The sequence below is a fragment of the Pseudopodoces humilis genome, chromosome 29 (genome assembly GCF_049639895.1).
Source record: "Pseudopodoces humilis isolate 2021_Gansu_Grassland_sample_001 chromosome 29, ASM4963989v1, whole genome shotgun sequence".
Classification (NCBI taxonomy): domain Eukaryota; kingdom Metazoa; phylum Chordata; class Aves; order Passeriformes; family Paridae; genus Pseudopodoces; species Pseudopodoces humilis.
This window is the reverse complement of record NC_142228.1, coordinates 4,765,852-4,789,914: the sequence shown is the minus strand read 5'-3', so window position 1 is coordinate 4,789,914 and position 24,063 is coordinate 4,765,852. Positions and strand designations below refer to the sequence as shown.

At 63.0% G+C, this 24,063-nt stretch overlaps 3 protein-coding genes across 7 annotated transcripts; 1 reads left to right on the top strand and 2 right to left on the bottom strand.

Annotated features, from left to right (window-relative positions):
• Window positions 1–112: 112 nt before the first annotated feature.
• PSMC5 (proteasome 26S subunit, ATPase 5) lies at window positions 113–4,451 on the bottom strand. 2 transcript variants are annotated; one of them, NM_001293054.1, is made up of 13 exons: window positions 4,295–4,335; window positions 3,773–3,844; window positions 3,274–3,343; window positions 2,642–2,739; window positions 2,320–2,376; window positions 2,019–2,249; window positions 1,813–1,939; window positions 1,553–1,743; window positions 1,378–1,476; window positions 1,170–1,280; window positions 1,007–1,093; window positions 719–774; window positions 113–212 (listed from the first exon to the last, which is right to left on the bottom strand). In NM_001293054.1, the coding sequence occupies exons 1-12, from the start codon at window positions 4,331–4,333 to the stop codon at window positions 721–723; spliced, it is 1,236 nt and encodes a 411-aa protein (NP_001279983.1). In that variant the 5' UTR covers window positions 4,334–4,335; the 3' UTR covers window positions 113–212; window positions 719–720. The 2 variants fall into 2 exon arrangements, with proteins under 2 accessions (NP_001279983.1, XP_014116567.1); XM_014261092.2 differs by lacking the exon at window positions 113–212 and having other exon boundaries at window positions 665–774; window positions 4,295–4,451.
• Window positions 4,452–4,578: 127 nt separating this feature from the next.
• Window positions 4,579–12,081, top strand: FTSJ3 (FtsJ RNA 2'-O-methyltransferase 3). Of its 4 annotated transcripts, none has more exons than XM_088067992.1 (22): window positions 4,579–4,666; window positions 5,339–5,464; window positions 5,545–5,650; window positions 5,813–5,859; window positions 5,993–6,072; window positions 6,194–6,293; window positions 6,525–6,719; window positions 7,041–7,156; window positions 7,666–7,770; window positions 7,847–7,947; window positions 8,048–8,128; window positions 8,211–8,360; window positions 8,612–8,747; window positions 8,864–9,060; window positions 9,160–9,286; window positions 9,467–9,560; window positions 9,840–9,993; window positions 10,083–10,159; window positions 10,276–10,372; window positions 10,467–10,650; window positions 10,906–11,000; window positions 11,206–12,081. In XM_088067992.1, the coding sequence occupies exons 2-22, from the start codon at window positions 5,398–5,400 to the stop codon at window positions 11,393–11,395; spliced, it is 2,499 nt and encodes an 832-aa protein (XP_087924118.1). In that variant the 5' UTR covers window positions 4,579–4,666; window positions 5,339–5,397; the 3' UTR covers window positions 11,396–12,081. The 4 variants fall into 4 exon arrangements, with proteins under 4 accessions (XP_087924118.1, XP_005532599.1, XP_087924117.1 ...); XM_005532542.3 differs by having other exon boundaries at window positions 4,579–4,747; XM_088067991.1 differs by lacking the exon at window positions 4,579–4,666 and adding an exon at window positions 4,735–4,753.
• LOC102100826 (alpha-2-macroglobulin-like protein 1) lies at window positions 12,079–23,826 on the bottom strand. The gene is made up of 36 exons (XM_014261101.2): window positions 23,594–23,826; window positions 22,990–23,179; window positions 22,497–22,659; window positions 22,185–22,237; window positions 21,539–21,559; window positions 21,287–21,440; window positions 21,084–21,165; window positions 20,892–21,000; window positions 20,696–20,810; window positions 20,007–20,116; window positions 19,739–19,903; window positions 19,402–19,629; window positions 19,040–19,097; window positions 18,646–18,791; window positions 18,299–18,448; window positions 18,030–18,137; window positions 17,726–17,813; window positions 17,384–17,525; window positions 17,009–17,234; window positions 16,744–16,870; window positions 16,392–16,513; window positions 16,176–16,227; window positions 15,908–15,982; window positions 15,593–15,769; window positions 15,384–15,465; window positions 15,136–15,292; window positions 14,953–15,027; window positions 14,612–14,768; window positions 14,297–14,514; window positions 13,992–14,207; window positions 13,809–13,927; window positions 13,635–13,725; window positions 13,430–13,498; window positions 13,241–13,343; window positions 13,041–13,082; window positions 12,079–12,596 (listed from the first exon to the last, which is right to left on the bottom strand). The coding sequence occupies exons 1-36, from the start codon at window positions 23,776–23,778 to the stop codon at window positions 12,577–12,579; spliced, it is 4,395 nt and encodes a 1,464-aa protein (XP_014116576.2). The 5' UTR covers window positions 23,779–23,826; the 3' UTR covers window positions 12,079–12,576.
• Between the last annotated feature and the right edge of the window lie 237 nt (window positions 23,827–24,063).

Sequence of the window (24,063 nt, the reverse complement as noted above, 5' to 3'; positions counted from 1 at the left end):
AGTTCGTCATTCCAAACGCCAGCTCCCCCCGGCCCCCGACGTTTTGCACTATTTTTGTGAACAGGTTTTATATAAAAAAAAAACCACGAGAAAAAAAAAAAGGCAGCGTTTTGTACAGTGGGTTTGTATTTGATTAATTAATTAATATATTGATTGAGCTCCTTTTCCTGCACTGGGCTCTGCAGGGGCTCGGGGAGGCTCCCAGGGCTGCTCTGGGGATACAGACCTAAGGGTTGGGGCTCAGTTTGTGACAATCAGTTTATTCCTTCCCCTCTTCCCGCTGTTTTACATAATTCCATAATTAACCACTTGTCTTGACGAGGTTTGGGGGCAGAGGGGGTCACTCTGCCCCAGGGGCCTGTGGCCAGTGGGGGCATGGGGGCACCAAGAACTGGAGATACTGGGGAGGAGGGAGGGGACCAGGGGGACAGTGCCACCACTGCCACCCCCACTGAAGTGCCTTTGCCCCCCTGCAGGCTCCCGAGGTGGGGGGGTGTTTACAGAATCCCAGGGTTGGGCTCAGGGGTGCCTGCCTCTTCTGTAATCAGTTTTTGTCTATTTTGGATATTTTCTAATAAAAGCAGTTAGCAGCAGCTCTGTGGGGTGTGTGCTGTGTCCTGCAGCCCCCACCCCGTCCCCAAATCAGTGCCCAACTCTGCCCAGGCCTGGCCACAGCAGCACTTTATTGACAGCACAGAGGGAGCAGCTCCGGCCTTGCCGTTACTTCCACAGCTTCTTGATAGACATGTTCTTCTCACTGTCCTTCTGCATCACCTGGGGGAGGGGACAGGGTTGGGTCCAACATTCAGCACCCAAACTGGCTGTTCATTACCCCAAGAGCAAAGGGAGGGCTCAGCAGCTGCTCTGTCCAACCAGACTCTGTGCCCCAGCAGCCTCTCCCATGTCACTCACATGGTGACAACCCCCTTGTTTGTGCTCCCGGCCACCAGCACCAGAACACTGTGCCCCTGTCACCCCTCACTGTCACCTCTCTCCTGGCACCCACCTTGGCCACGGCCATCTCAAAGTCCTCCTGTGTGACATGCACCCTCCTCTCCCTCAGCGCGTACATCCCGGCCTCTGTGCACACACCCTGAGGGGACAGGAGAGGAACCTCAGCCAGTGCCCCTGTGCCAGGCCCACGTCTGTCCCCAGAGTCCCCAGCTCACCTTCACCTCAGCCCCCGAGGCCCCTGGCATCAGCTCCGCGATTTTCCGCAGGTTGATGCCCCGGGTCAGATTCATCTTCCGGGAGTGGATCTTGAGGATGTCCAGGCGGGCCTGGAGCAGGGGCACAGGGAGGGTTGGAGCCCAGGAATGGCTCCCAGGGAGAGGGTGGGGACAGCAGGGAGAGGTCAGCTGGGGGTGGCTCTGCTACCTCCTCGTTGGGAGGGGGGAACTCGATTTTCCTGTCAATGCGGCCAGGGCGCAGCAGGGCCGAGTCCAGGATGTCGATCCTGTTGGTGGCCATGATCACCTGCACGGGGGGACAGCTGTCACCTGCCTGGGCCCTGGGGGGCTGGCAGGACCCCAGGCAGGGCTGGCCCCTCTACCTTGATGTTCTTGGTGGCCTCGAAGCCGTCCAGCTGGTTGAGGAGCTCGAGCATTGTGCGCTGCACCTCGCTGTCCCCGCCCGAGCCGCCCTCCAGGCGGGACGAGCCGATGGAGTCGATCTCGTCCATGAAGATGATGGAGGGCGCGTGTTCCCGGGCCATCACAAACAGCTCCCGCACCATGCGGGCCCCTGGGGGACACGGGGCTCAGCCTGGCCCCGGGCCCAGCCAGCCCCGAGGTGCCCCAGAGCCCCCGATACCTTCCCCGATGAACTTCTGCACGAGCTCGGAGCCGGACACGCGGATGAAGGTGCAGTCGGTGTGATGGGCCACGGCCCTGGCCAGCAGCGTCTTCCCCGTGCCGGGGGGGCCGTAGAGCAGCACCCCCTGGAAAGGCCACACGGCACCTCAGAGCCTGCCTGGGGACACGGGGACAGCCCAGGGACCCCCGCAGAGAAGCACTTGCCTTGGGCTGGGCGATGCCCAGCGCCTCAAAGAGCTCCGGGTGCTTCACGGGCAGCTCGATGACCTCCTTGATCTCCTTGATCTGCTTGTCCAGGCCCCCGATCATTTCGTAGGTGGAGTCCGGGACCTTCTCCACCATCATCAGGGACACGAGCGGGTCCACCTTGTTGGGCAGGATCTTGTGCAGGGTGTAGCTGTCGTTGCGCAGGGCCACGCGGCAGTTGGGGGTCACCTGAGGGGACAGTGTGGGGGCTGGGTGTCCCTGCCAGCCCTGGGGACCCCCGCAGCCCCCGGGCACTCACATCATTGATGTCGATGTTCTTGTCCACATCCACCACAAACTTCCCCTCCGGGTGCACCTGGAAAGGAGCAAATTCCCCCCTGGAGTAGTTTCCCTGGGAACTCCCTGCTGAGGGAACATCCACGTGGGCGTGAGGCGCAGGAGCCAGGAGCTCCAACCCCACCGGACACCGTGGGGCAGCCCCAGGCCCAGCACAGCCATCCCAACGAGCTCCTCTGGACAAGGAGCTCCCACCCCACATCCCTGAGCTGTCCCATCCCCTGTGGGGACACAGGGCGATGCCCCAGCCCGGCCCTGTCACCTTGGGCAGCTCAGCCTCGTACCTTGACCAGCACCTTCTTCTTGTCCATGGCTCTCACCACCTCTCCCACGTAGGATCCCTGCTCCTGCAGCAGCTGCAGCTCCTCCCGCAGCAGCCGCACTGGGACAGGGACAGGGACAGCTCAGCCCCAGGGCCTGGAGCCCCCCAAACCCAGCCCAGAGCTCCAAAGCCCAGCCCAGAGCCCCCCAAAGCCCAGCCCAGAGCTCCAAAGCCCAGCCCAGAGCCCCCCAAAGCCCAGCCCAGAGCTCCAAAGCCCAGCCCAGAGCCCCAGAGCCCAGCCCAGAGCTCCCCAAAGCCCAGCCCAGAGCTCCCCAAAGCCCAGCCCAGAGCTCCCCAAAGCCCAGCCCAGAGCTCCCCAAAGCCCAGCCCAGAGCTCCCCAAAGCCCAGCCCAGAGCCCCCCAAAGCCCAGCCCAGAGCCCCCCAAAGCCCAGCCCAGAGCTCCCCAAAGCCCAGCCCAGAGCTCCCCAAAGCCCAGCCCAGAGCTCCCCAAAGCCCAGCCCAGAGCTCCCCAAAGCCCAGCCCAGAGCTCCAAAGCCCAACCCAGAGCTCCCCAAAGCCCAGCCCAGAGCTCCAAAGCCCAACCCAGAGCCCCCTTCCCAAGCCCCAGATGAGCAGGAGGCTCCAGGCCCCACCCTTGGCGTTGAGCTCGTTCCTCTGCGCCTGCAGCCGCCGCAGGTTCTGGCTCTTCTCGTTCACGATGAGCTGAAGGGGAAAGGCTTTGTTAAGCAGCCCTGGGCTCACCCACACCCAGCACCACAGCTTTTAGCACAGAACCATGGAATGCTTTACATTGGAAAAGATTTTAAAGCTCATCTCATTCCGCCCCTGCCACGGCAGGGACACTTCCCACTGTCCCAGGCTGGCCTTGGGCACTGCCAGGATCCAGGGGCAGTCACAGCTGCTCCGTGCCAGGGCCTGCCCACCCTGCCAAGGATCAGTTCCTTCACGATATCCCACCTAACTCTGTCCTCTGGCAGCTGGCACAGGGATCTTGACAGGGACAGCCCCTGGCTCGGGACGTGTCCCCAGAGCCCACGGGGAGGGTCCTGCCTGCCCCGGGCAGGGGTAGGAACAGGGCCGCCCGGTGGCGGGGGAAGCGCAGTGACACTGCCCGGTGTCCCCTGTGCTCACCTGCAGCTCCTCGATCTTGGACAGGTAATACTGCCGGAGCCCCGAGCCGCCCTTCCCATCGTCCATCTCCATCTGGAACAACACAGCTCAGCGGCCTCCGACACCCCCCGCACCCCGCCGAGCTCGGGGCTGCCCCGCGGGGCCCCAACTCCCCCATCCCCACCGCGGGCCCGGCCCTGGCTCCGCTCCTCCCTCCTCCCATCCCAGTCCCCAGCTCCTGCTGCCGTCCGGGTCCCGAAGGTCCCTTTCCCTCCCCCTCACTCCCTTCCCGATCCCCGAGCCGAGTCCTGGGTGTCCCGTGTTCCCAGCGGTGCCCACAGCATCCCCAGCTCCCGTTCCCTGCGAGCCCCCGCTCCCGTCCCGCCTCAGGCCCCGCCGCCTTCCCGAGACCCGCCAAGTCACGGCGCTGCGAGGCCCCGAGCAGCCTCGGCCTCAGCAGAGCCCTGGGGCAGCACGGAGCGCCCCGAGTCACTACCCGAGCCCCGCCGGTTCATCCCCAGCCCGGTCCCGGCCCCTCCGCACCTGCTCGGGCCCGTCCAGCGCCATCTTCTCCGCCGGCATCGGGCCCAAACAAAGATGGCGGCCCCAGCTTCCGCTGCGCTCCCGGTGTGATTACATCACTTCTTCTTCCCCCGCCTGGCGGGCGCGGTGCGCATGCGCAACACCGGGTCACTCGTGTCGGGACTACGCCGCCATCTTGGAGCGGTCAAAGGTGACTTGTCGGTGTTGTAAAGCACCGGCAGAGAAGGACGGACCGTGATCGGGCCCGCGATTGTTTCCCGCACCGCCGAGGGGACTCGTTATCCTCGCCCTTCTTCCGCCCGCAGGCTGCGGAGGACGAGCTGCGCCACTCCTAAAATGGCGAGCAGAGCAGGAGGAAGCGGAAGCTGAATGGTCCGCGCGGGGCACGCCGGGAAGGCGGAGGGGGCACGCGGCGGCACCGGCACCGGGACCGGGATCGGGATCGGGAGCAGGGTCAGGGTCTGGATCGGGATCGGGAGCAGGGTCAGGGTCTGGATCGGGATCGGGATCGGGAGCAGGGTCAGGGTCTGGATCGGGATCGGGAGCAGGGTCAGGGTCTGGATCGGGATCGGGAGCAGGGTCAGGGTCTGGATCGGGATCGGGAGCAGGGTCAGGGCCAGGGTCTGGATCGGGGTCAGGGTCTGGATCGGGATCGGGAGCAGGGTCAGGGTCTGGATCGGGATCGGGATCGGGATCGGGAGCAGGGTCAGGGTCTGGATCGGGATCGGGACCGGGATCGTGTCGGTGTCCCGGGGGAGACGGCTCGGGCTGGGGAAAGGAGTCCGGGGGTGTCAGGGCCGGGGGAATGTCGAGCCCGGGTGCTCGGAGGCTGCAGGGGAGAACAGCGGGGCCAGGTGCGGCTCGGGACAGCGGCGGGTGCGGGTGGGGACAGTGTCGGGAGCTGGGAGGGGGCACTGAGTGGGCACCGGGGGGGCTGAGGGGGTAACGAGGGAGAGCTGGAGAGACACGGGGGGCACTGGAGGAGACACCGAGAGGACACGGAGGGAGGCCGGGGCCGCCCCTCACTCGTGTTCTTCCCCGCAGGCCGGAGCCCTTGGCTGACAGCACATCCCAGCCCCCCCGAGGGGCCCAGCGCCACCACCATGGGCAAGAAAAGCAAACTGGGCAAGAGCCGGCGGGACAAGTTCTACCACCTGGCCAAGGAGACGGGTGAGGGCCCTGCCCGGCGCTGGGGACGGGGCTGCGGTCCCCGTCTGTCCCCCCGGTCACCACCCCCTGCTCCCCCCCAGGCTTTCGCTCCCGCTCCTCCTTCAAGCTGCTCCAGCTCAATCGCAAGTTCCAGTTCCTGCAGAAGGCGCGGGCGCTGCTGGACCTGTGTGCGGCCCCCGGCGGCTGGTGAGTGGGGACACGCCACCACAGTGCCACCAGCTGGCCTGGGGGTGTCCTGGCTGTTCCCTGCTGTGTCCCTGTCCTCCGTCCCGGACCCTGCAGCACGATCCCAGGCTGAGAGCTCTCCTGGGGTCCTGCTCCAGCTTTGCTCCTCTCTGTTCTTCCCAGGCTTCAGGTGGCTTCCAAATTCATGCCGGTGTCCAGCCTGATCATTGGTGAGTGGAGCTGGGGACAGTCCCTGGGTGGGACAGACAAACAGATCCTGGGAGGAGGAGGGGGTGCCTGGGGAAGCCACTTGGGAAGGGCTGGAGCCTCTTTTGAGGGGATTTGATGTTTTTCTTCAACCAGGGGTGGATCTGGTGCCCATCAAGCCCATTCCCAACGTGGTGACGCTGCAGGAGGACATCACCACTGAGAAGTGTCGCCAGGTACTGTCCCAGGTGTCACCTGCTGGCCTGGGGCTCCACAGGTCCCCTGTGGTGGTAGGGGGGTCACAGGGGATGGGGTGGGGTCCCTGCTGAGGGACAAATGGGTGTCACTGTCCCACAGGCCCTGCGCAAGGAGCTGCAGACGTGGAAGGTGGACGTGGTGCTGAACGATGGAGCGCCCAACGTGGGAGCCAGCTGGGTGCACGACGCCTACTCCCAGGGTGGGGACAGGGGGACAGGGACCTCTCACTGCTCTTACAGAGTTCCAGGGTGGTTTGGCCTGCGAGAGACCTTAAAGTCCAGTGCCAGCCCCTGCCATGGCAGGGACACCTTCCACTGTCCCAGCCTGGCCTTGGGGATGGGACAGCCACAGCTTCTTTGAGAATCAATTCCAGCCCCTTCCCACCCTCCCAGGGAAGGCTCATTCCCTCTCTCCCTCTTCTCTCCTGCAGCTAACCTGACCCTCATGGCCCTGAAGCTGGCCTGTGAGTTCCTGTGCAAAGGTGGCTGGTTCATCACCAAGGTTTTCCGTTCCCGGGATTACCAGCCCCTCCTGTGGATCTTCCAGCAGTTCTTCCAGAAGGTCCAAGCCACCAAACCCCAGGCTTCCCGCAACGAGTCTGCAGAGATCTTTGTAGTGTGCCAGGGTGAGCACCTGGGGGGACCTGGAGCAGCTGGGATGGGGCTGGGAAAACCTGCTGGTGGCTCTGATCCCTCCATCCCAGTAGGAATGGTTCTGATTCCTCCATCCCAGGAAAAAAGGTTTTGATTCTTTCTTCCTGGGAGGAATAATTCTGTGTCTCTGATTCCTCTATCCCAGGAGGAATGGTTTTGGTGGTTTTGGTTCTTCCTGAGGTGGTAGAATGGGTCTGAGCCCTCTCCCACAGAGAAGTAGCTCTGATTCTGGCTGGTTCTGATTCCTCCATCCCAGAGGAATGTCTGTCATGGCTCTCATTCCCCCATCCCAGGTTATCAGGCTCCAGACAAAATTGACAGCAAGTTTTTTGACCCCAAATATGCCTTCAAGGATGTGGAAGTTCCCACCAAGTCTGTCAGTGAGCTGGTCAGCAAAAAGAAGCCCAAGGTATGAGCAAGGCCAGACACTGATGGGACTGGGCCTGGAGAGGTTGTATTAATTAAAATTGTTCAGGGAAATGGAAGATTCTGGGATGGGAAGTGTTGGAAGAGCCAGTTTGGGGGAGGTTTGGAGCCCTAAAGTGTCTGCAGCGCTGCAGTGGGGATAGTGAGGCTGGGGCTGGGTCAGTTAGACCCTACAGGGGTTGGGCATGGGGTTTGTGTCTCTCTGAGGTGGCTTTAGGACAGTAAATCTGTGTCAGGTGGCCCCAGCTGAGCATGGAGCTGACACAAACCTGTCATTGTCAGCTCTTGTGTCTGAGGTGGGGCTGGGAGCTGCTGCTGGGCTGGGGCTGGTGACTTGTCCTAGCTCAGGCTGAGTTGGAAACAGTTTTTAAAGTTCTCAAGTAAAACCCACAGACACATTTAGGTGGCCACTGCAGTGAGACACCCTTCAGGGCTGGTGGGGTCTGCCTGTTTCCCCCCTGCCCTGGCTGCCACAGCCCCTTGTCCCCCCAGGCCGAAGGTTATGCTGAGGGTGACACCACCCTGTACCACCGCTTCACCCTCATGGACTTCCTCAAGGCTCCCAACCCCGTGGACTTCCTCTCCAAGGCCAACGAGGTGTGTGCCTGCAAGGACTCCCTGTCCCTGTCCCGTGGAGGGGAGGCTGGGATTTAAATCCTTTTCCCTGTGCCAGATCACACTGGGGGATGGGGAGCTGGAGAATCACAGCTCCACCACGGAGGAGCTGCGCCAGTGCTGCAGGGACATCCGAGTGCTGGGCCGCAAGGAGCTCAGGTGCTGGGGGACACTGGGACAGCCCCAGCTGGGCCTGGGGGACAGCCACACCCCCCAGCTGGGCCTGCTGGCTGTCCCTAACAGCTGCCACCCCACCCAGGGCCCTGCTGAACTGGAGGACAAAGCTGCGGCGGTTCCTGGCCAAGAAGCTGAAGGAGCAGGCGAAGGAGTTGGATATCAAGTAGGACTGGGGAGCAGGGCTGTCCCTGGGCTGAGATGGGCTGCCCTCAGCACAGCTCCTCTGAGCTCCTTCCTTGTGGCAGCCTGAGCTCTGGAGAGGAGGAGGACGGCAAGGAGGAGGAAAAGATGGAGAAGATGGAGGCAAAAGCTGCGGCTGCTGAGGCGAAGGAACAAGAGGAGGTGGAGCTGGCCTTGGCAGAGATGAAGGCTGAGGAGCTGGCGGAGCTGAAGAGGTAGAAAGAGGAGGAGAGATGGGGCTGCAACCATGGAGACAGAGAGTAGCAGTGTCAGCCTGTTCCTCTGCTGGGGGGATTTGTGGGTTTGGGGTCCTTGGGCTCCTCTAAGCAGCTGAAGCAGCTGTCCCAGGCTGTCCCAGCACTGGGAGCCCCTCACAGGGGGTTGGCAGTGCTGTGGCAGGGGCTGAGCCTCTGGGGTGTTTGTGTGGGATGGGGACAGTGTGGCCACACTCCTTTGCCTCCTCCAGGAAGAAGAAGAAGATCCTGAAGGAGCAGCGGAAGCAGCGGGAGCGTGTGGAGTTGAAGATGGACCTTCCTGGAGTGTCCATCGCTGACGATGGTGACACCAGCATGTTCTCCCTGCGCAGCATCCACAGGACCCCGGTGCGTGGGGGAGCTCCCGGGGACACCGGGCTGGGACAGGGCCTGCCCTGTGACTCGTGTCACTTGTGTCACTGGTGTGACTTGTGTCACTGGTGTGACTCCACCCTGTGCTGCAGCTGCTGGATGAGCTGTCCCGGGGGGACATGGCCTCAGCTGATGCCCTGCTGGAGCTGGGCCCTGGGGACGATGACATTTACCTGTCGGATCACGACGAAGAGGACGACGTGTCCCTGGCCAGCGACCTGGACCCGGAGGAGCTGCTGGAGATCGAGGCCCGGCAGCGGAAGCTGGAACGGGAGCGGGCTGGGAAGAGGTGAGAGGGGAGAGGCCTCCTGGGACAGGGGCTGCCCTGGAAGCAGCTCCAGGAGCCAGCCAGGGCTGGGGACACTGATCCTGCTGCTCCGTGTCACAGGCCGAAGTTCAAGCAGAAGGAAGAGGAGGAGGAGGAGGAAAGGCAGGAAGTGGAGAATCCTCTGCTGGTGCCCCTGGAGGAGAAGTCAGTGCTGGAGGAGCGACAGACCAGCCTGTGGTTCGGAAAGGTGAGTCCCTCTTGTGGGGCAGCAATGATGGAGCAGCCTCGGCCCCAGCAGCTGCCCAGGCCTGCCCTGGGGCTGACCCCTCTCCCTGGGGCTGATCCCCTCCCTGGGGCTGATCCCCTCCCTGGGGCTGACACCCCTCCCCAGGCCTGCCCTGGGCTGACCCCACTGTTCCCATCCCAGGACGCCTTCGCTGGCATCGAGGATGATGCAGACGAGGAGCTGGAGCTGGGACAGGCCCAGATGTTGGCTGAGAGGCAGCGTGAGGCTCAGAGAGGTGAGGGGACATGGAGGGACAGTCCCACAGTCCAGTGTGGGGCACTGGCTCCAGCCACAATGGAGCTCTGCCCTGAGCAGCAGCATGGAATGGCTTTAAGGAGCAGCCAGTTCCAAGCCTTGCCATGGGCAGAGCCCCTCCTGCTGGACCAGAGACTGTTCCCAGTGTGTGTCACTAACGAGCTGTCATTAGTGCAGTGTTAATGAGCAGGATCTCTAGAGGAGTGTCTGTAGCAGGGTCTGCCTTGGCTCTGTCCCACCCAGTGCTTCCCATTGCCAGACAAAACAACAAAGAAGGGGCAGAAGAAGAAGAAGGAGGTGGCTGAGGAGGAGGCTCCAGCCGAGCCCAGCCCTGCAGCAGCCGCAGCTCCCGCTGCCAGTGAAGCTCAGGAGGAGCAGAGCAGTGACGATGACAGCAGCAGTGAAGATGAGAGGTGAGGGCTGAGGGGGGTCTGGGTGTCCTCCCCAGCTCCACAGTCCTGGAGAGCTGAGGGACCCCAGCCCTGGCCACTCCTCTCCACAGGCCACTGGCACCGGTGGGGAAGAAGCGGGGCTGTGTTGAGCCCTGTGGATTCGAGGTGGTGCCCATTGAGAACCCAGGTGAGTGGGGGGCCCTGGGGAGGGACAGGAGGTGGGGGCAGGGACAGACTGTGCTCCCCAGGGCTGCTCCCTGGCTCTTGGGCTACAGCCAGGCCAAGCTTTCCCATGTCCCACAGTGAAAAGAGTCCTGGATGCAGAGGGCCTGGCCCTTGGCTCTGTCATTGTCTCCTCCAAAAAGGCCCGGCGGGACCTCATCGATGACTCCTTCAACAGGTACCGGGCTGGGGGCTGCAGGGTTTGTTCCCCAGCAGGGACAGGGGAAGTGGGGCCCCTGTGTCCTGCTCACAGCTCACCTGGGCCCCTCCAGGTACTCCTACAACGAGGAGGAGGGGGAGCTGCCCGAGTGGTTCACGGAGGAGGAGCGGCAGCACCGGCGCCGGCAGCTGCCCGTGGACAAGCAGACGGTGGAGGCCTATCGGCAGCGCTGGAAGGAGATCAACGCCCGCCCCATCAAGAAGGTGGCGGAGGCCAAGGCCCGCAAGAAGCGGAGGGTGAGTGGGGGTGGGCCCCAGGGGTGCCCTGACTCCTCTCCCAGGGCCTCAGTCCTCCCTCTGACCCCCCCTGTCCCTCCTCCACTGCCCCTGCCCCAATTCTGATTCCCCGTGTTTTCCTGACACCCTGTTCCTCCTCCAATGCCCCTGTCCCTCCTCTGACCCTCTGTCCCTCCTCTGACCCTTTGTCCCTCCTCTGACCCTTTGTCCCTCCTCTGACCCTCTGTCCCTCCTCTGACCCTGGCTGCCCCCCAGATGCTGAAGAAGCTGGAGCAGATGAAGAAGAAGGCCGAGGCTGTGGTGAGCACTGTGGACATCTCGGAGCGGGAGAAGGTGGCCCAGCTGCGCCGGTGAGTGGCCAAGCCAGAATCCAGCTCCTCCCTTTGTGGCTGGTCTGGCTGGTGGGGCCGTGTCCCTGCAGCCACTGGGACAGCTCTGTGTCCCCAGCCAGGCTGATGGAGGGGTGGCAGAGGCAGAGGGATGGGACCCGATGTCCCAACGCTGGGTTTGGTTTTTGTCCCAGTCAGACTCACTCTGATCTTTGTCCTCCTGCAGCATCTACAAGAAGGCCGGGCTGGCCAAGGAGAAGCGCCAGGTCACCTACCTGGTGGCCAAGAAGGGCGTGGGACCCCGGGTGCGGCGTCCCCCCGGCGTCAAGGGCCAGTTCAAGGTGGTCGACAGCCGCCTCAAGAAGGACGTGAGGGCTCAGAAGCGCAAAGAGCAGAAGAAAAAGCGCCACAAGTGAGGTGGGAGTGGCTCCATCCCCAGCAAGAGACTCGGCTCAGGGCACAGGGCTGGCTCCTGTGCCCCACTGCCACCTCAGGAGCCCTGGGGACAGGGCTTGGCCACACCTTGCTTAGTCTGTGCCTTGCTGTGACAGTGCCTTGTGCCCTCCCCTGGGGCATGGAGGGGTCATTTGGCCCCAGCACTGCAGCCCCAGCCCCTGGCCAAAGCTCCAGGTGTCACCAGGCTGGCTGTGCTGGGTGACGCCCCTGGGAGATCACAGGAGCGTCCACAGCAGCCCCAGCTGTCCCCAGGGTGGGTGTGGCTCTGGGGGACTTCCCTGGGCCAGATTGGTGACTGAGATGGCAGAAGAGTGGTGCCTCTGCCCACAGCTCAGGGACAGCAGAGTTTAAGGCCAATCTGAGGCTGCCCAGGGCTGTGTCATGTGCCTGGGTGAGGTGAGGGACCCATGCTGGCACTGCCACATCCCCTTGTGCCATGTGACAGAGGGCACTGCTGGGTGTGTTCTGTGCACCTGCTCCTGCCTCGGGAGCCCTCCCCGCTCCACCCACCCAGCTTTGTCTGACAGGGATTGACTTTCCTGCCCTTCACCTCCTGCCCCAGGCCACAGCAGCCACCCTGTCCCCTCTGTCCCCACCCCCTTCCAGTGTGGGACCCTCATGGAAAAGTACAACCAAGAGTAAAGAAGTGATTGACTATGGCTTTATTTAGACCCAGGGCAGGCCCTAGCTTCTCTCCAGCAGGCACCTGTCTGGTTTGTGCTGGGAGTTCAGGGTGTCCCCAAGTCCCTCGTGGTGACACTGGCACTGTGTCAGTGCTGGGGAGGGGGCTGAGGTGGCACCTCAGAGTGTCCATGCAGGGGTGGCAGGAGGTGGCCCAGGGGTGTCCCTGTGAAGTTCCCACTGTGGCTGCTCAGCCAAGTCCATCGAGTGCCAGAGCTGGAGAAGCCATGTGTGTCCTTGGGCCTGCAGGAGCCCCTTGGCTGCAGATCCAGACCCAGCTATGGCTCCATGCAGAGGGGCCCTGCTGGGGCCAGTGGTGCTGGGAGGGTCTCTGGGCCACCTGCTGCCCCCGTGGAGGGGTCAGGACCATGGCCATGAGCAGAGACCCTCAGCCATCCCCGTCCTTGCTGTCCACAGGAGCTGGGGCAGGGCAGGGAGGGCTGCCAGGCTCCAGGCTGAGTTAGACGTTTTCCTTCTCCTCTTCAAGATGGAATATAGGGTGCTGTGAGAGGAGAGTCCCCACAACCCCCAGCACCACCCTGGCTTACCCCCGACCCTCTGGTTGAGCCCCATCCCTTGGAGCTCAGTGTCCCATCCCGTGTGACCCCAAACCCCATGTGGAGCTCCAGGGGGTCGCTGGAGGAAGGCCAGGGCTGATGGGGACTGATCCCCCTCAAAGAGGCACAGCAGCCCCTGCACCCCCAGCCTGGACACCTGGGTCCTCCCTGACCTCTGCCCCCAAGCTCTGGCCAGCAAATCCCCAACAATCAGGGCAGGACTCGGGGATGGGCTCCTCTGCTCCCTCCTCCCTGCCCTCCTTCCCCCGGGGCCCAGCACAGCCCAGCTTGGCCCTTCATGGTGGCTGTGTCCCCATCAGGGTCCCGAGGGTGGGGTGACCCCTGGCCTGGCAAGCTCAGCCCCTACCTGAGCTGGGGGGTGCAGTGTAGGCCACATCCACACGGTCACCTGCAGTGGGAGAGGTGGTGACCATGGGCCTGGGAGGAGCTGCTCCCTTAACGAGCCAGAGCTCATCAGCAGGAGCTGGGAGCTCAGCCAGAGCCCACTGACCCCTGGGGCTGCAGGGGTGGCAGCAGGGCCAGGGGACACAGCCCTGCAGGCCTCACCTGTCTCGTAGTAGTCGTACAGGGACACGGTGGCTGGCTGGAGGTTGCTCACCAGGAAATCCTGCTGGGCTCGGAAGGAAAAGGTCTCCTCCTCCTTGCTCAGCTGTGGAGACAGCCCAGGGGAGAGGTGCAGCCACCCACCATGGGGAAACCCCCAACGTCCCAGGGTTCCTGCTGTCCCCATCTCACCTGCTCCAGGTAAATGGTCACCTGGTCAGGCTGCACCTCCACCTTCTTCACCAGGTTCTGCCTCTTCAGCTGCAGGAACACGAAGGAAGGGCCACAGCTGCTCCATGGGTGCCCAGCACCCCAAGCAGGTGTCCCTCCGTGTCCCAAAGCCCCCAGGGGATACCCTGACCTCTGGTATCCCAGAGAGGGGTGGGGGGCTCCTCACCTCCACCACGGATTTCTTGTCCGGGCTGTAGCCCGATGGCAGCTTGGCCTCGATGACAACCATGTTGGTGACGGGACGCTCCCCGCTGTACCTGCAAGGGCAGAGCCCCGGGGTGGGCTTGGGGATTCCCTCTCTCCCTGTCCTCCCCAAAGCCGGGAGAGCCCCAGTCCCTACCGTGCCCAGAGGCGGAGCAGGAACTGGGGGTTCTGTGTGCCAGGCAGCGGCTCTGTCTCCACCCGCAGCTCAAACGCCCCCGTGCTGGGAGGAGGGGGCACATTGTAGCGCAGGGTCACCTGGGGGACAGCACGGGGTGAGGCCAGCGAGGGGACAGGGCCAGGGAGCCCAGGCTGTACCCACCTGTGCCAGGGCACAGCCCTGCCCACGGGCTCGCAGCCTGTAGGTGCCCGGCAGCTCGGGCAGGGCCGCCCGCTGCAGCACCAGCCGGTTGCTGCTGTCCAGCACGAAGTCCTGCGCTGTCCCCGTGGGCGATGTCACCGTCACCGTGAAGTCCCCGTTGCTGCCATGGGTCAGGGTGGCGTATTTAGCCAGGGCCTGCAGGGCCACCACGGTGTCCTGTGCACGGGGACAGCGCCAGGGTCACCCCTGAGTGCGGCTCCCAGGAGGGGCCGGCTTGGAGCAGCCCCTGGGGCCAGGGCCAGCACCTGGGTGGAGGCAAAGCCCCCGTAGGGGTTCTGCTGCTTGCAGAGCCAGCGGACGATCTGGGACGCTGTCCCCAGGTCAGCAGGGGACACGGAGGGCTGGGACAGGTAGGCCAGCAGGACATAGGCTGTCATCTCCACCTCGGCCGGCGCAGCCACGGCCCAGGACGGCTCCGAGGCCTTCTGAGCCTGCCCCTTCCTCCGCCAGTAGAGCTGCCCCTCTGGGGGAGAAGGGGCGGCAGCTCAGCCCCTGCTGCTGAGCTGGGCTGGCATCTCCCAGAGCTGGCACTGCCCGTGGTGCCCCTGCCTGGGCTGTACCTGTGCTGACGCTGTGCTGGGCCAGGCGCTGCAGCTGCACCTGCTGCTGCTCCTGCAGCCCCGCCAGCCCGAACACGTAGGCGAGCAGGGCTTGTGTGTAGGGGTTGTCCGTGGGAGAAGCCTCCAGGCACTTCAGGGCTGAGCTCACCGTCGGCTCCTGGTGTGGTAGTGCAGTCAGGAGCCAGCCCAGAGCATGGGACTCGCTCAGAGACCCCAGTGCTGCCCAGTGTGACCAACCGTGCCCTGTTTGGGTTGCGAGGTGGCCTGGAATGGCCCATCCCCTGTCCCGGCAGCTGTCCCCACCCCACCAGTCCCTGTGGGGAAGAAGGGTCCATCCTCACCAGCGTGGGCAGCCCCAGTTCCAGCATTGCTGCCGTCACGTAAGCCGAGAGTGAGAGCTCGTCCGAGACACCGCCCTGCAAGGGGACAGCGGGACACTGATCCAGCCGGGCTGTGACACCAGCACAGGGACACCCCCACTGCCCAGACCACACTCAGGGTCCCCACCCCATGCCCTGCCCCACCTGCAGGGCGTTGTTGAAGAGTCTGCCCACGCTGCGGAAGCAGCCGCTCTTCCTCTGGTGCTGCTGCAGCCACCGCAGCGCGTCCGTGATGTGCCGCTCCTCGATGGCCACGTAGGCCCGGGCATGCCCGAAGGACTTGAGGACAAATGCCGTCAGCCTGGAGCCAGGGACACATGGGAGGGCTGAGGGTCAGCACTGGGGCTCCCCGGTGGCAGGAGGAGCCCTGGATGCAGCTGCAGAGCCCTCACCAGGTATTGCCCTTGTGATCGCTCTTCCCAAAGGCGCTGTAGGAGCCGTCGCCGTGTTTGTACAGCAGCTCCCGCTGGTACCCTGTGGGGGGACACAGGGACAGAGCGCTGTGTCTGTGCCCAGGGCACCCCAGGGGAGCCAGGTGAGTGGGGAGGGGGCTGGGGGACAGTGATGTCCCTCCCAGGTGGGGTGTCAGGGTCCCACCGACCGCTCTGCAGGAACCCCTGTGCCTTGGCACGGATGTCCGGCAGCAGCTGCCCGGTCTTCTCCAGGTACTGCTGGATGTAGATGTTGGGGGCAAAGCGAACCATGTTCTGCTCCCCACAGCCATAGGGCATGGCCAGGAGACTGTCCAGGTTCTGCAGGGCATTGCCCAGGATGTCACCTGTCCCAGGGGGACACATCATCAGCTGTGCCCCTGCCACCAGCACCCGTGTCCCGTGTCAGCTCCAGGTGGTCCCACGTCCTGCTGAGCCTGGGGACCTCTGCACCCAGGCTGTCCCTCGTGGTCCTCAGGCCTTACCCATCACGGTGATGTGGGCTCTCTGGGAGCTCTCCAGGATGTTTGCAGGAATCTCCAAGGAGACTTCTTCAGCACCTGTGGGGACAGAGGGCCATGACAGTGGGAATGCCCAGCTCTTCCCAGTGGGTCCTGTGACAGCCTCACCCACCCTGTTCCTGCTCAGGCACCCTGGCCCTTGGCTCCTCTGGGCTGGTGGCCCTTGTGACCAATGGCCAAGCAGCCCTGGCCCACATCCCACAGCAGTGCCTGTCCCCCTGGCCAGTCCTACCTTCCTGGCAGAGCAGGGAGCTGTGAGCCTTCTCCACCAGGATCCCCCCGGGCTGTGAGGAAGCACCAGAGTCAGTCAGGAGGAGGGACCTGCCTGTCCCCCTGTCCCCTGGGTCACCCCTGGCTTCATGTCTGGGTGCTCTCCCACTGCCCCCCAAGGGCTGTTTGCACCCTGCTCCCAAATCCATCCCATTTTCCTCCTTCACAACCCTCTGACCTGCACCAGCAGGGGCTTTATCACGGTGTCCACGCGGCCCTGGGCCGGCACCAGGGGCAGCTCGTTGCCACAGGGCTCTGTGGAGCTGAGTGCCTCAGTGCTCACGGTGATGTTCACCTCTCCTGCAGGTGCAAATATGGCCCTCAGTCCCCAGGGAACCCCCAAACCTGAGCACAGCCCCCTGGGCTTGGGGTGGGGCTGGCTGGATTGGGCTGGGGGTACCCAGGAAGGGTGGGAGTGGAGCAAGGGAGAACTCCCCGGGTGCCGTGGGGTTCCTGCCTTCCCTGCCCACCCTACCCCACCCCCTGAGGGAGTCTCTGGGCAGCAGGGTGGGGTGGTGGCAGCTCTGTACCCAGGCTGGTGGCTCGCACACCCCACTGGAAGGTCCTGGCTTCGTCTGCACAGACACAGCCCCTATAAGTGTCCCCTGCACCTGGTGACACCTCCAGCTCCGCCGACTCTGCCAGCGTCACCTGAACCTGCGGGGCACGGCCATGGCTCTGTCAGACCCCAGAGCTGTCCTCACCTGCCTGGGCCTCACCTGAACCTGCCAGAGTATGGCCACAGCTCCATCAGCCCCTGCCACACCCCAGGGCCCCCTGCCCGTCCCCACTCACCCTCAGGCACTGGTGCAGGTAGTTGAAGACTGTGGCCCTGAGGGTGAAGGTCTCGTGGCGCACCACGGCGTAGGGCAGTGCCAGCTCCACAAAGAACGGCTGGAAGGCCGTGAGGGTGACAGCAGGGGCCAGCCCCAGGCCCTGCGGGGCCATGCAGAACGTCCCAGCCTCCCACTCTGTGATGGCATCGGGCACTGTCACCGTCACCTCAGCAGAGCCGCCCTCCCTGCAGCATGGAGAACATCGTGAGGCCACCCCACCACGGCTGGTGGCACTGGCTGAGTGTCACCGCTGTGACACTGCTGCTGCCATCCCACAGGGAGGAGGAGTCCTGTGGTCCCCAGCTCCCTTCCCTTAGGAACTGTCCTCTCTCACCCCACAGGGACCAGGTCCCACAGCCAGGTCTCTGGGAAATACGTTCGGGGTGCTGCGGCCTTTTCCCCATCCTCAATGTTTGGAGTGCCTGAGCTGAACAGTACCACATCTTCCAACGCAAAACGGGCTGCTATCGCCACTCCTGGAAAAGGCAGAGCAGAACTTGGGGATCTCAGGTCTCAGCTGGACCTCACCTGCAGGCAGCACAAGGGTGACCAAAATCCTTTCCCATTCTCTTTGATGCTGAGAGTATTTCCTGGATGGCTCCAAGCCCCTTGAGGACACGGCAGCCAGCACTGGCCACCAGCTCTTTGCTCTTTCCAGCACAAGGGCTGTGCTCACCTCCAGGACCCGCCATTCCAACGATGGGGAGCCTGGGCGGGCAATCCTCCCTGGTCTTGGCATTGGTGAAGAGCTTCAGTGCTGCATCCTGTGAAAAAGCAGAGGTTGTCCACCTCCCACAGCCAGCAGGAGGAATATCCCCATTCCAGCTGTGAGCAGTCCCAGGGCTACAAACAACAAGTGGAGAAGAAGCCTGGGTTTGGCAGGAAAGTCCTTTGCCACGGGTGTGGCTTTCCCAGCACTTGGGAGGAGCACGGGCGGCTCCTGGATGGGGAGGAACTGGGAGGTGCAGGTGTGTATTCACCTGGAATAACTTGTAGGTTTCCATCTTGGAGTCCCACCAGTAAAAGTCACAGGATGGTTCATCCTGGATGCTGTGGGGGTAGTTGAACTCAGGCAGTGCTTTGTAGACCTGGGAATAAAGAAGTGCAGAAACTTAATTGTTGGAGCACAGGGCTTTGCCCGGGAGCCACCACAGCACTGGGTTCAGGTGAGGGACACTTAAGCCAATGTCACCCCAGCCCAGGCTGCTCCTGGGGCTGCAGGGGGACCCCAGGCAGGGCCAGCACTCACAGCCTCGGCGTTGAGCTCAGCCTCGGGCTTCAGGAGCAGCACACTGCGATCCACAGCTCGGACAGCACACAGGGAGCCCGGGGCAGCCCCCAGCTGCAGCCTCAGCGCTGCCCCAGGCAGGGCCCTGGCCTCTGAAAACGCCATCTTCACCTGCACAGGGACATCAGGGGACAGGGGCAGAGGGCAGTCACCTCCTGTGGAGGGGCAGGACCGAGCCACAGGTAGGGAGGGCTCTCCTCACAGGGTTTGGGGATCGGGGAATGGGTTGAGAGACTGAGACACTGCGATGCACCTGGAGCAGGATGGATCCCAAGGCAGGCACCCATGGACAACCCAACTCCTCTCACCTGGTTGGGGAAGCACTTGGCCACGTAGAGCTCAGTGGAGTCAGCCACCATCTCACCGTTGGGCAGCACCACGTAGACCAGAAGCTTGGCCATGGGTGCCAGCTCCAGCCCGATGGGCAGCTCCAGGGAGAGGGAGACACTCTGTCCTGGGCCATGGAAAGGGGGGAGATGTTACCCAGGGAAACTGCGGCTGCTCCAGCCCTGGAAGAGTCCAAGACCAGGTTGGACAGAGCTTGGAGCATCCTGGGAGACTGCAAGGTGCCCCTAGGCAGGGCAGGGGGGTGGAATGGGATGGGATTGGAAGCCCCTTCTAACCCAAAGCATTCCATGGTCCTGTGAGGAGCAGGCCCAGGGAGCAGAGCTCTGCACAGCCCCTCTGTGCCATGGGACCTACCAGGCTCTGCAGCGACCTCTTTCCTGAAGATGCTGGTAATGGTGCCCTTGGCCAGGACCTGCAGGGGAGGAGGTGAGAATAAAATGCATGCTGAGTGTGGAATCAAAGTGCCCTGATGGAGGACAGACCCACAGTGTGAGTTCTGGGATGATTTTTGACCATGGCCAGTCTCCAGCCTCCCAACATCTCCCATGGGGGCGCAGGCCAAACAGCAGCAGCAGGTCCCTCTGACAGGTCCCTCGGTCTCTCCAGGACAGGTTGCTCATTGTCCTGTCCCTGGGGACACCGCCATGGGGATATGTGGCCCTTCCCACAAAACCACCCTGATTCCTGCTGCCCTCCCTCCCTGGGCCAGGGCTAACCATGAAAACCAGATCCAGCTTCTTCAGCTCACTGCCTAAAGCCTCCTTTCCAAAGATGGAATCCACGTGGATCAGCTGGGAACGGCCGCAGGGCAGCTCCCCCTCAGGGTCTCGGATGTGCAGGAAGCTCCTGCTCTTCGAGGAGTAGGGTATGACTGTCAGAGAGGCATCTTGGTCGGGAGCTCTTGAGTCCTTCCCCCGGCTCTCGGCTGTCTGGTTGAGTTGAGCCTGAGGTGGGAATCAGGGGGTGAATCCACCAGCAGCCCCCGAGGCTGGCGCAGCTCCAGGCCCCACTGGAGAAGCAGCTCTGGGACCCTGGCACGGGTGGGGCCCTTACCCTCAAGGAGACATGGTCGCTCCAGCCAGAGGTGTCCAGCTGGAAGGAGGCTCTCCCTGAGCCGTCTGTCAGGAAGCTTTGTGTCTTCTCTTTTCCCTGGTTCCTGACCGAGAGCAGGACCTGCCTCTGGGGCAGCCCAGAGCCGTCGGCTCCCTGCAGCCGGATCTGTGCCAGGAGGGAAGGGGAGGTAGCGCAGTTTGGGGCTCAGCCAGGGCTGGGAGCAGCAGGGGGCAGGTGAGCCCTGCAGGGAGGGGGGAGCCTCCCTTACCTTTCCTGTGTAGGGGAGCCCAGGCTTGTAGACGTGATCAGGGTTCTCAAAGGTGACCGTGACTGCTTTGGGTAAAACCTCACAGCTCTTGGTGCTCTTCATCTCCAGCCCTGTGGAGTGAGAGTGGGGAGATCAGGGTGTTGCAGGGACACAGCTTAGCTCGGCCAGTGCCCCTGTCCCCACACAGAGAAGGTCTCTGGACATTTGGGCTTTCCTCCTGCAACTCCCAGCACAGCTAGCATCTCCTACAAGAGCAGCAGAATCCTGTGGAATATTTCAGACCTAAAGACGAGGTGCAGCTGGGGGCAGACACTTCAGAAAAGGCTCCTCACCATCATGAGAGGCCCCCTGGGGCTGCTGGGCACAGGGACAAGCCCAGCTCTCCTTTCTCTCCAGCCAGGCCAGGCACTCAAGGTGGCAAGTGAGGGATGAGTCCCACCAGCCTGGGGCAACCCAAGCACTCTGCACTGCCAGGACTCGGCTCCCAGCGCTGGCAGAGCTGCTGGATCTTGGAAAGGTGTTTTCCTTCTGCTTGGAATTCCAAGTCTTGCCAGGCTGACCTGACTCACACCCCCACTCAAACCCCATCCCTGCATGTGCACCCCTAAATCCCAGCAGTGCTTTTGGGTGTTCCTGGAGAAAACCAATCCCTTGGGAGCACGCAGGGATGGCCACACCCCCATCCCCACCTGTCCCATCCTCCACCAGCAATGCCTCAACTTCAAGTTCCTTCCTCAACCCCGGGTTGGTCTCGTTGAAGGCAGCCAATGGAACCTCTGTGGAGAAGCAGCCATTCTTCTCCGTCTGGAGGGAAGATCAACCCGGTCAGCAGCGTTCCCAGGAAGGGGATGTCCCAGTGACACCCCTGGTCCCAGCCACACTCACCTGCCCAGTAACCTGGGTGCAGCTCTTCCTCCTCTGGTGGTACTGGAGCCTCTGGCTGAGGCACAAGCCAGCCTGGACCTTCCCCTGGACAGGCTTCCCGTAGGTGTAGCTGTGTGGGGACAGTGGAGAGACTGTGCTGGGGGGGCCCTGCTGCATCCCCCCATCCCCCCCTGTTCCCTGTTCCCAGCTCACCGCCCACAAATCTCCACCGGGAACTTCTCGTCCTTCTCCCACAGCGTGGGGACATGAATGGTCACCTCAAACTTGGGCAGCACTGGTGGACAGGCACAAGGACAGAGGGTGGTCACTCCCAGGACAGTGACAACACCTCCTGGGTGGCTGGAGGGGGTCAGGACCTGCTGTCCATGGGATACCACTTCCCAGTCCCTGTGTACCATATTCCTCCACGCTAAAGGAGTGGCTTTTCCCCTCCACGCTGATGGTGTAGGTGCCCAGGGCCGGCTCCGAGGCCAGCGGGAGGGACAAATCCACGATTCCCTGGCGAGGGGTCACCTCCCGCCACTGCGCGATGCGATTCCCGCTGGGATCCTGCACAGGACACACGGGATCAGCGCCCCTGGCTGTGTCCTGTGTCCCCTCTCCCGGCCCTCCGGGCTCACCCCACCCCCTGGCTGTGCCCAACTGACCTTCAGAAACACCAGGGGCAGCTGGAAGGCAAAGAGAGGATGGTCAGAAGAGCAATTCCATTCCTTGGGGTCTCACCAGGGTGGGCACAGCCACAGATGGGGTAGAGGGAGGGTTTTCTGTGGGATGCTGTGAACTTCCCAGCCCTCAGGATGCTTTGGGATGGATTTTGAGTCTGGCTCTGGCAAGGAGGAGTGGAGGGCACTGCCAGCATGGCACAGAGAGCTGGCACCTCCCAGTGCCTTAGGAAGGGTCCAGAACCCCTTTAATCTGGGAACATCCTGCACTTCCAGGGACCCCAGTGATTGCTCAGGGGTGCCAGAGGCTGAGCATGCCGGAATTCCTGGTGTCTGATGCCTTGATGGATGTTAGCACATTCCCCACTTCCCACTCACCAGGGCTGCATCCCTCACTGGGAGCTGGTGTGGGCACGTTCCCGTGTCACACGTGCCCTCTGCTTTCTGTGTCCTGCCCCTGCTGCATCCCTGAGCAGCACAGGGCATCCCTGCCCCCGGGGGCAGCTCCCCGGGCAGGGCTGGCCAGGGCAGCATTCCCATGGGGAAAGGTGACTCCCACACCTCTCCCACGGCTGGCTGGGACACTGCAGGGAGCCCGGGTCACCTCCCCATGCCCCAGCCCTGCTCTCACCTTCTGGTTGCTGGGGGTCAGGTCTTTATCCAAAGAGACAACTCGGAACTTCACTGGGAAAGGAAACGGAGGAGTGGCTTCATCCGAAGGGAGCGGAATTCCTCGTGGAAAGTGGATGGAAATCCACCCTGAGCCCTGCACTGCCCCTCAAGCAGCACCTCCAGTGAGTCCTGTCATTGCCCTTTGCCCGTGCTGGGCATTCCAGGACATCCCGGGATAATCCCTCCCATTTCCAGGCAGTGCAGGAGCAAGGCTGGGCCTCCTCACTCCTGTCCCCCACCAGGGCAGAGTGTTCCCTCCTGCCCCCCTCACCTTCCTGCCCAGGCTTGTAGACAGCCTTGTCCGTCTGGATGAAGATCCCGGGGCTCAGAGCTCTCAGCATCACCTTCTTCGACTCGGAGACATTCAGGGAATCTCCTTGGATTGAGACGTGCAGGGCCACGATTTCCTCCTTCCCTCTGGCAGGGGCAGGAGCCTGCAGGGGGAACAGCGGGCTCGGGGTGAGGGCAAGGACAGTGCCCAGGCTCCCTCCTGGTGACCCAGAGCACTCCTCACCCCCAGGAACACCTTCCCCGAGCCAGGGGCTGGGAAGAAACGTCCTCCCAGCACCCTGCAGGTTTGCAAACAGGATCATTCCAGCCACGGGATAAGCGGCTGAGTTCAGCTGTCAGCGTGAGGGATGAGACTGCTACAAGATGGGGAAGTTCCCAGTCCTGTGTGGAGCTGATGGACACGGCCTGGAGACCACCCAGGGCCCCCCTCCCTTCTCCCATCTGGTTTGGGGTGACATTGGGGTGACGCTCACAGGGAAGGTGACGTTCAGGCGCAGATGAGGCTCCAGGACCTCTCTCCTCAGCAGGGTGGTGGCCAGGGTCCCGCTGTCCCTCTGCAGCTGGACATGGACCTGGACGGGCCCCTGGAGGTCACCGAGGTGCAGCCAGAGCGTGGCAGGGTGAGGGTGGTACAGCACGGCCGGGGACACCAGCACATAACTCCTGGCAGGGACAAGGAGAGCCCTGGGGGTGAGGCACAGCCAGCACGGACCCACGGAGACCTGGAAAAGCCCCTGGGAGCACAGGAACCCCCCCAGCCTCCCCTCCCTGCTTCTGGGCTGCCCTTGGCTCCTCAGCTCAGCTCTGCAGGTGAGGGCACAACAGCTCCTCAGAGGCACCAGAGGCACCAGGGCCGTGTCCTCAGTGCCCCTGGGCAGGGAGAACCCCCAGCCTGAGTGTGCCCACCCTGGGCAGCAAGCAGGGCATGGGAGGGATTGAGTCCCACCAGGAACTGCCAAGAGGCTGAGCCTAAACCATGCCAGCAGGCACAGGAGGAATTGAATCCCACCAGGAATTGCAAGGGAGCCGAGGTTAAAGCCGTCCCAGCAGGAACAGATGGACACAGAGGGGACTTACGGTGCTGCAGAGGCCCCAGCTGAGAGAAGCAGGATGGTGAAGAGGATGGGAAGGGCTGGAGACATCATGTCCCCAGCTGGACGTGGATGTTTGGAACAGCCACAGCCTCCTCCTGTGGGTCTTGGATCGCTCTGGATCTGTGTCTGATCCGCTGCAGGCTCTGAAATGGGATCTCTGTGTCCCATCCAGTGAGGAAACCGGGGCTGGCAGAGGAACCCTGGGCACCTGCGGATAAATCCAGGCAATGTTTGTCTTCTGCCCACAGCTTCCAGGGGTCAAGGATCCCAGGGCTGTTTGCAGTATTGGGAAAGGTCTCTGGAGTTCCAGTCTGGGGCTGGAGCCACCTCTGCACAGGTTTGCTGGGAAATGGTGTCAGGAGGCAGTGGGAACACATGGAAAACAAAAGTAGGGAACACAACATGAGGAGTGGTTGGGAGCTGGGGGTGATTAATCAGAAAAGGAAAATTTAC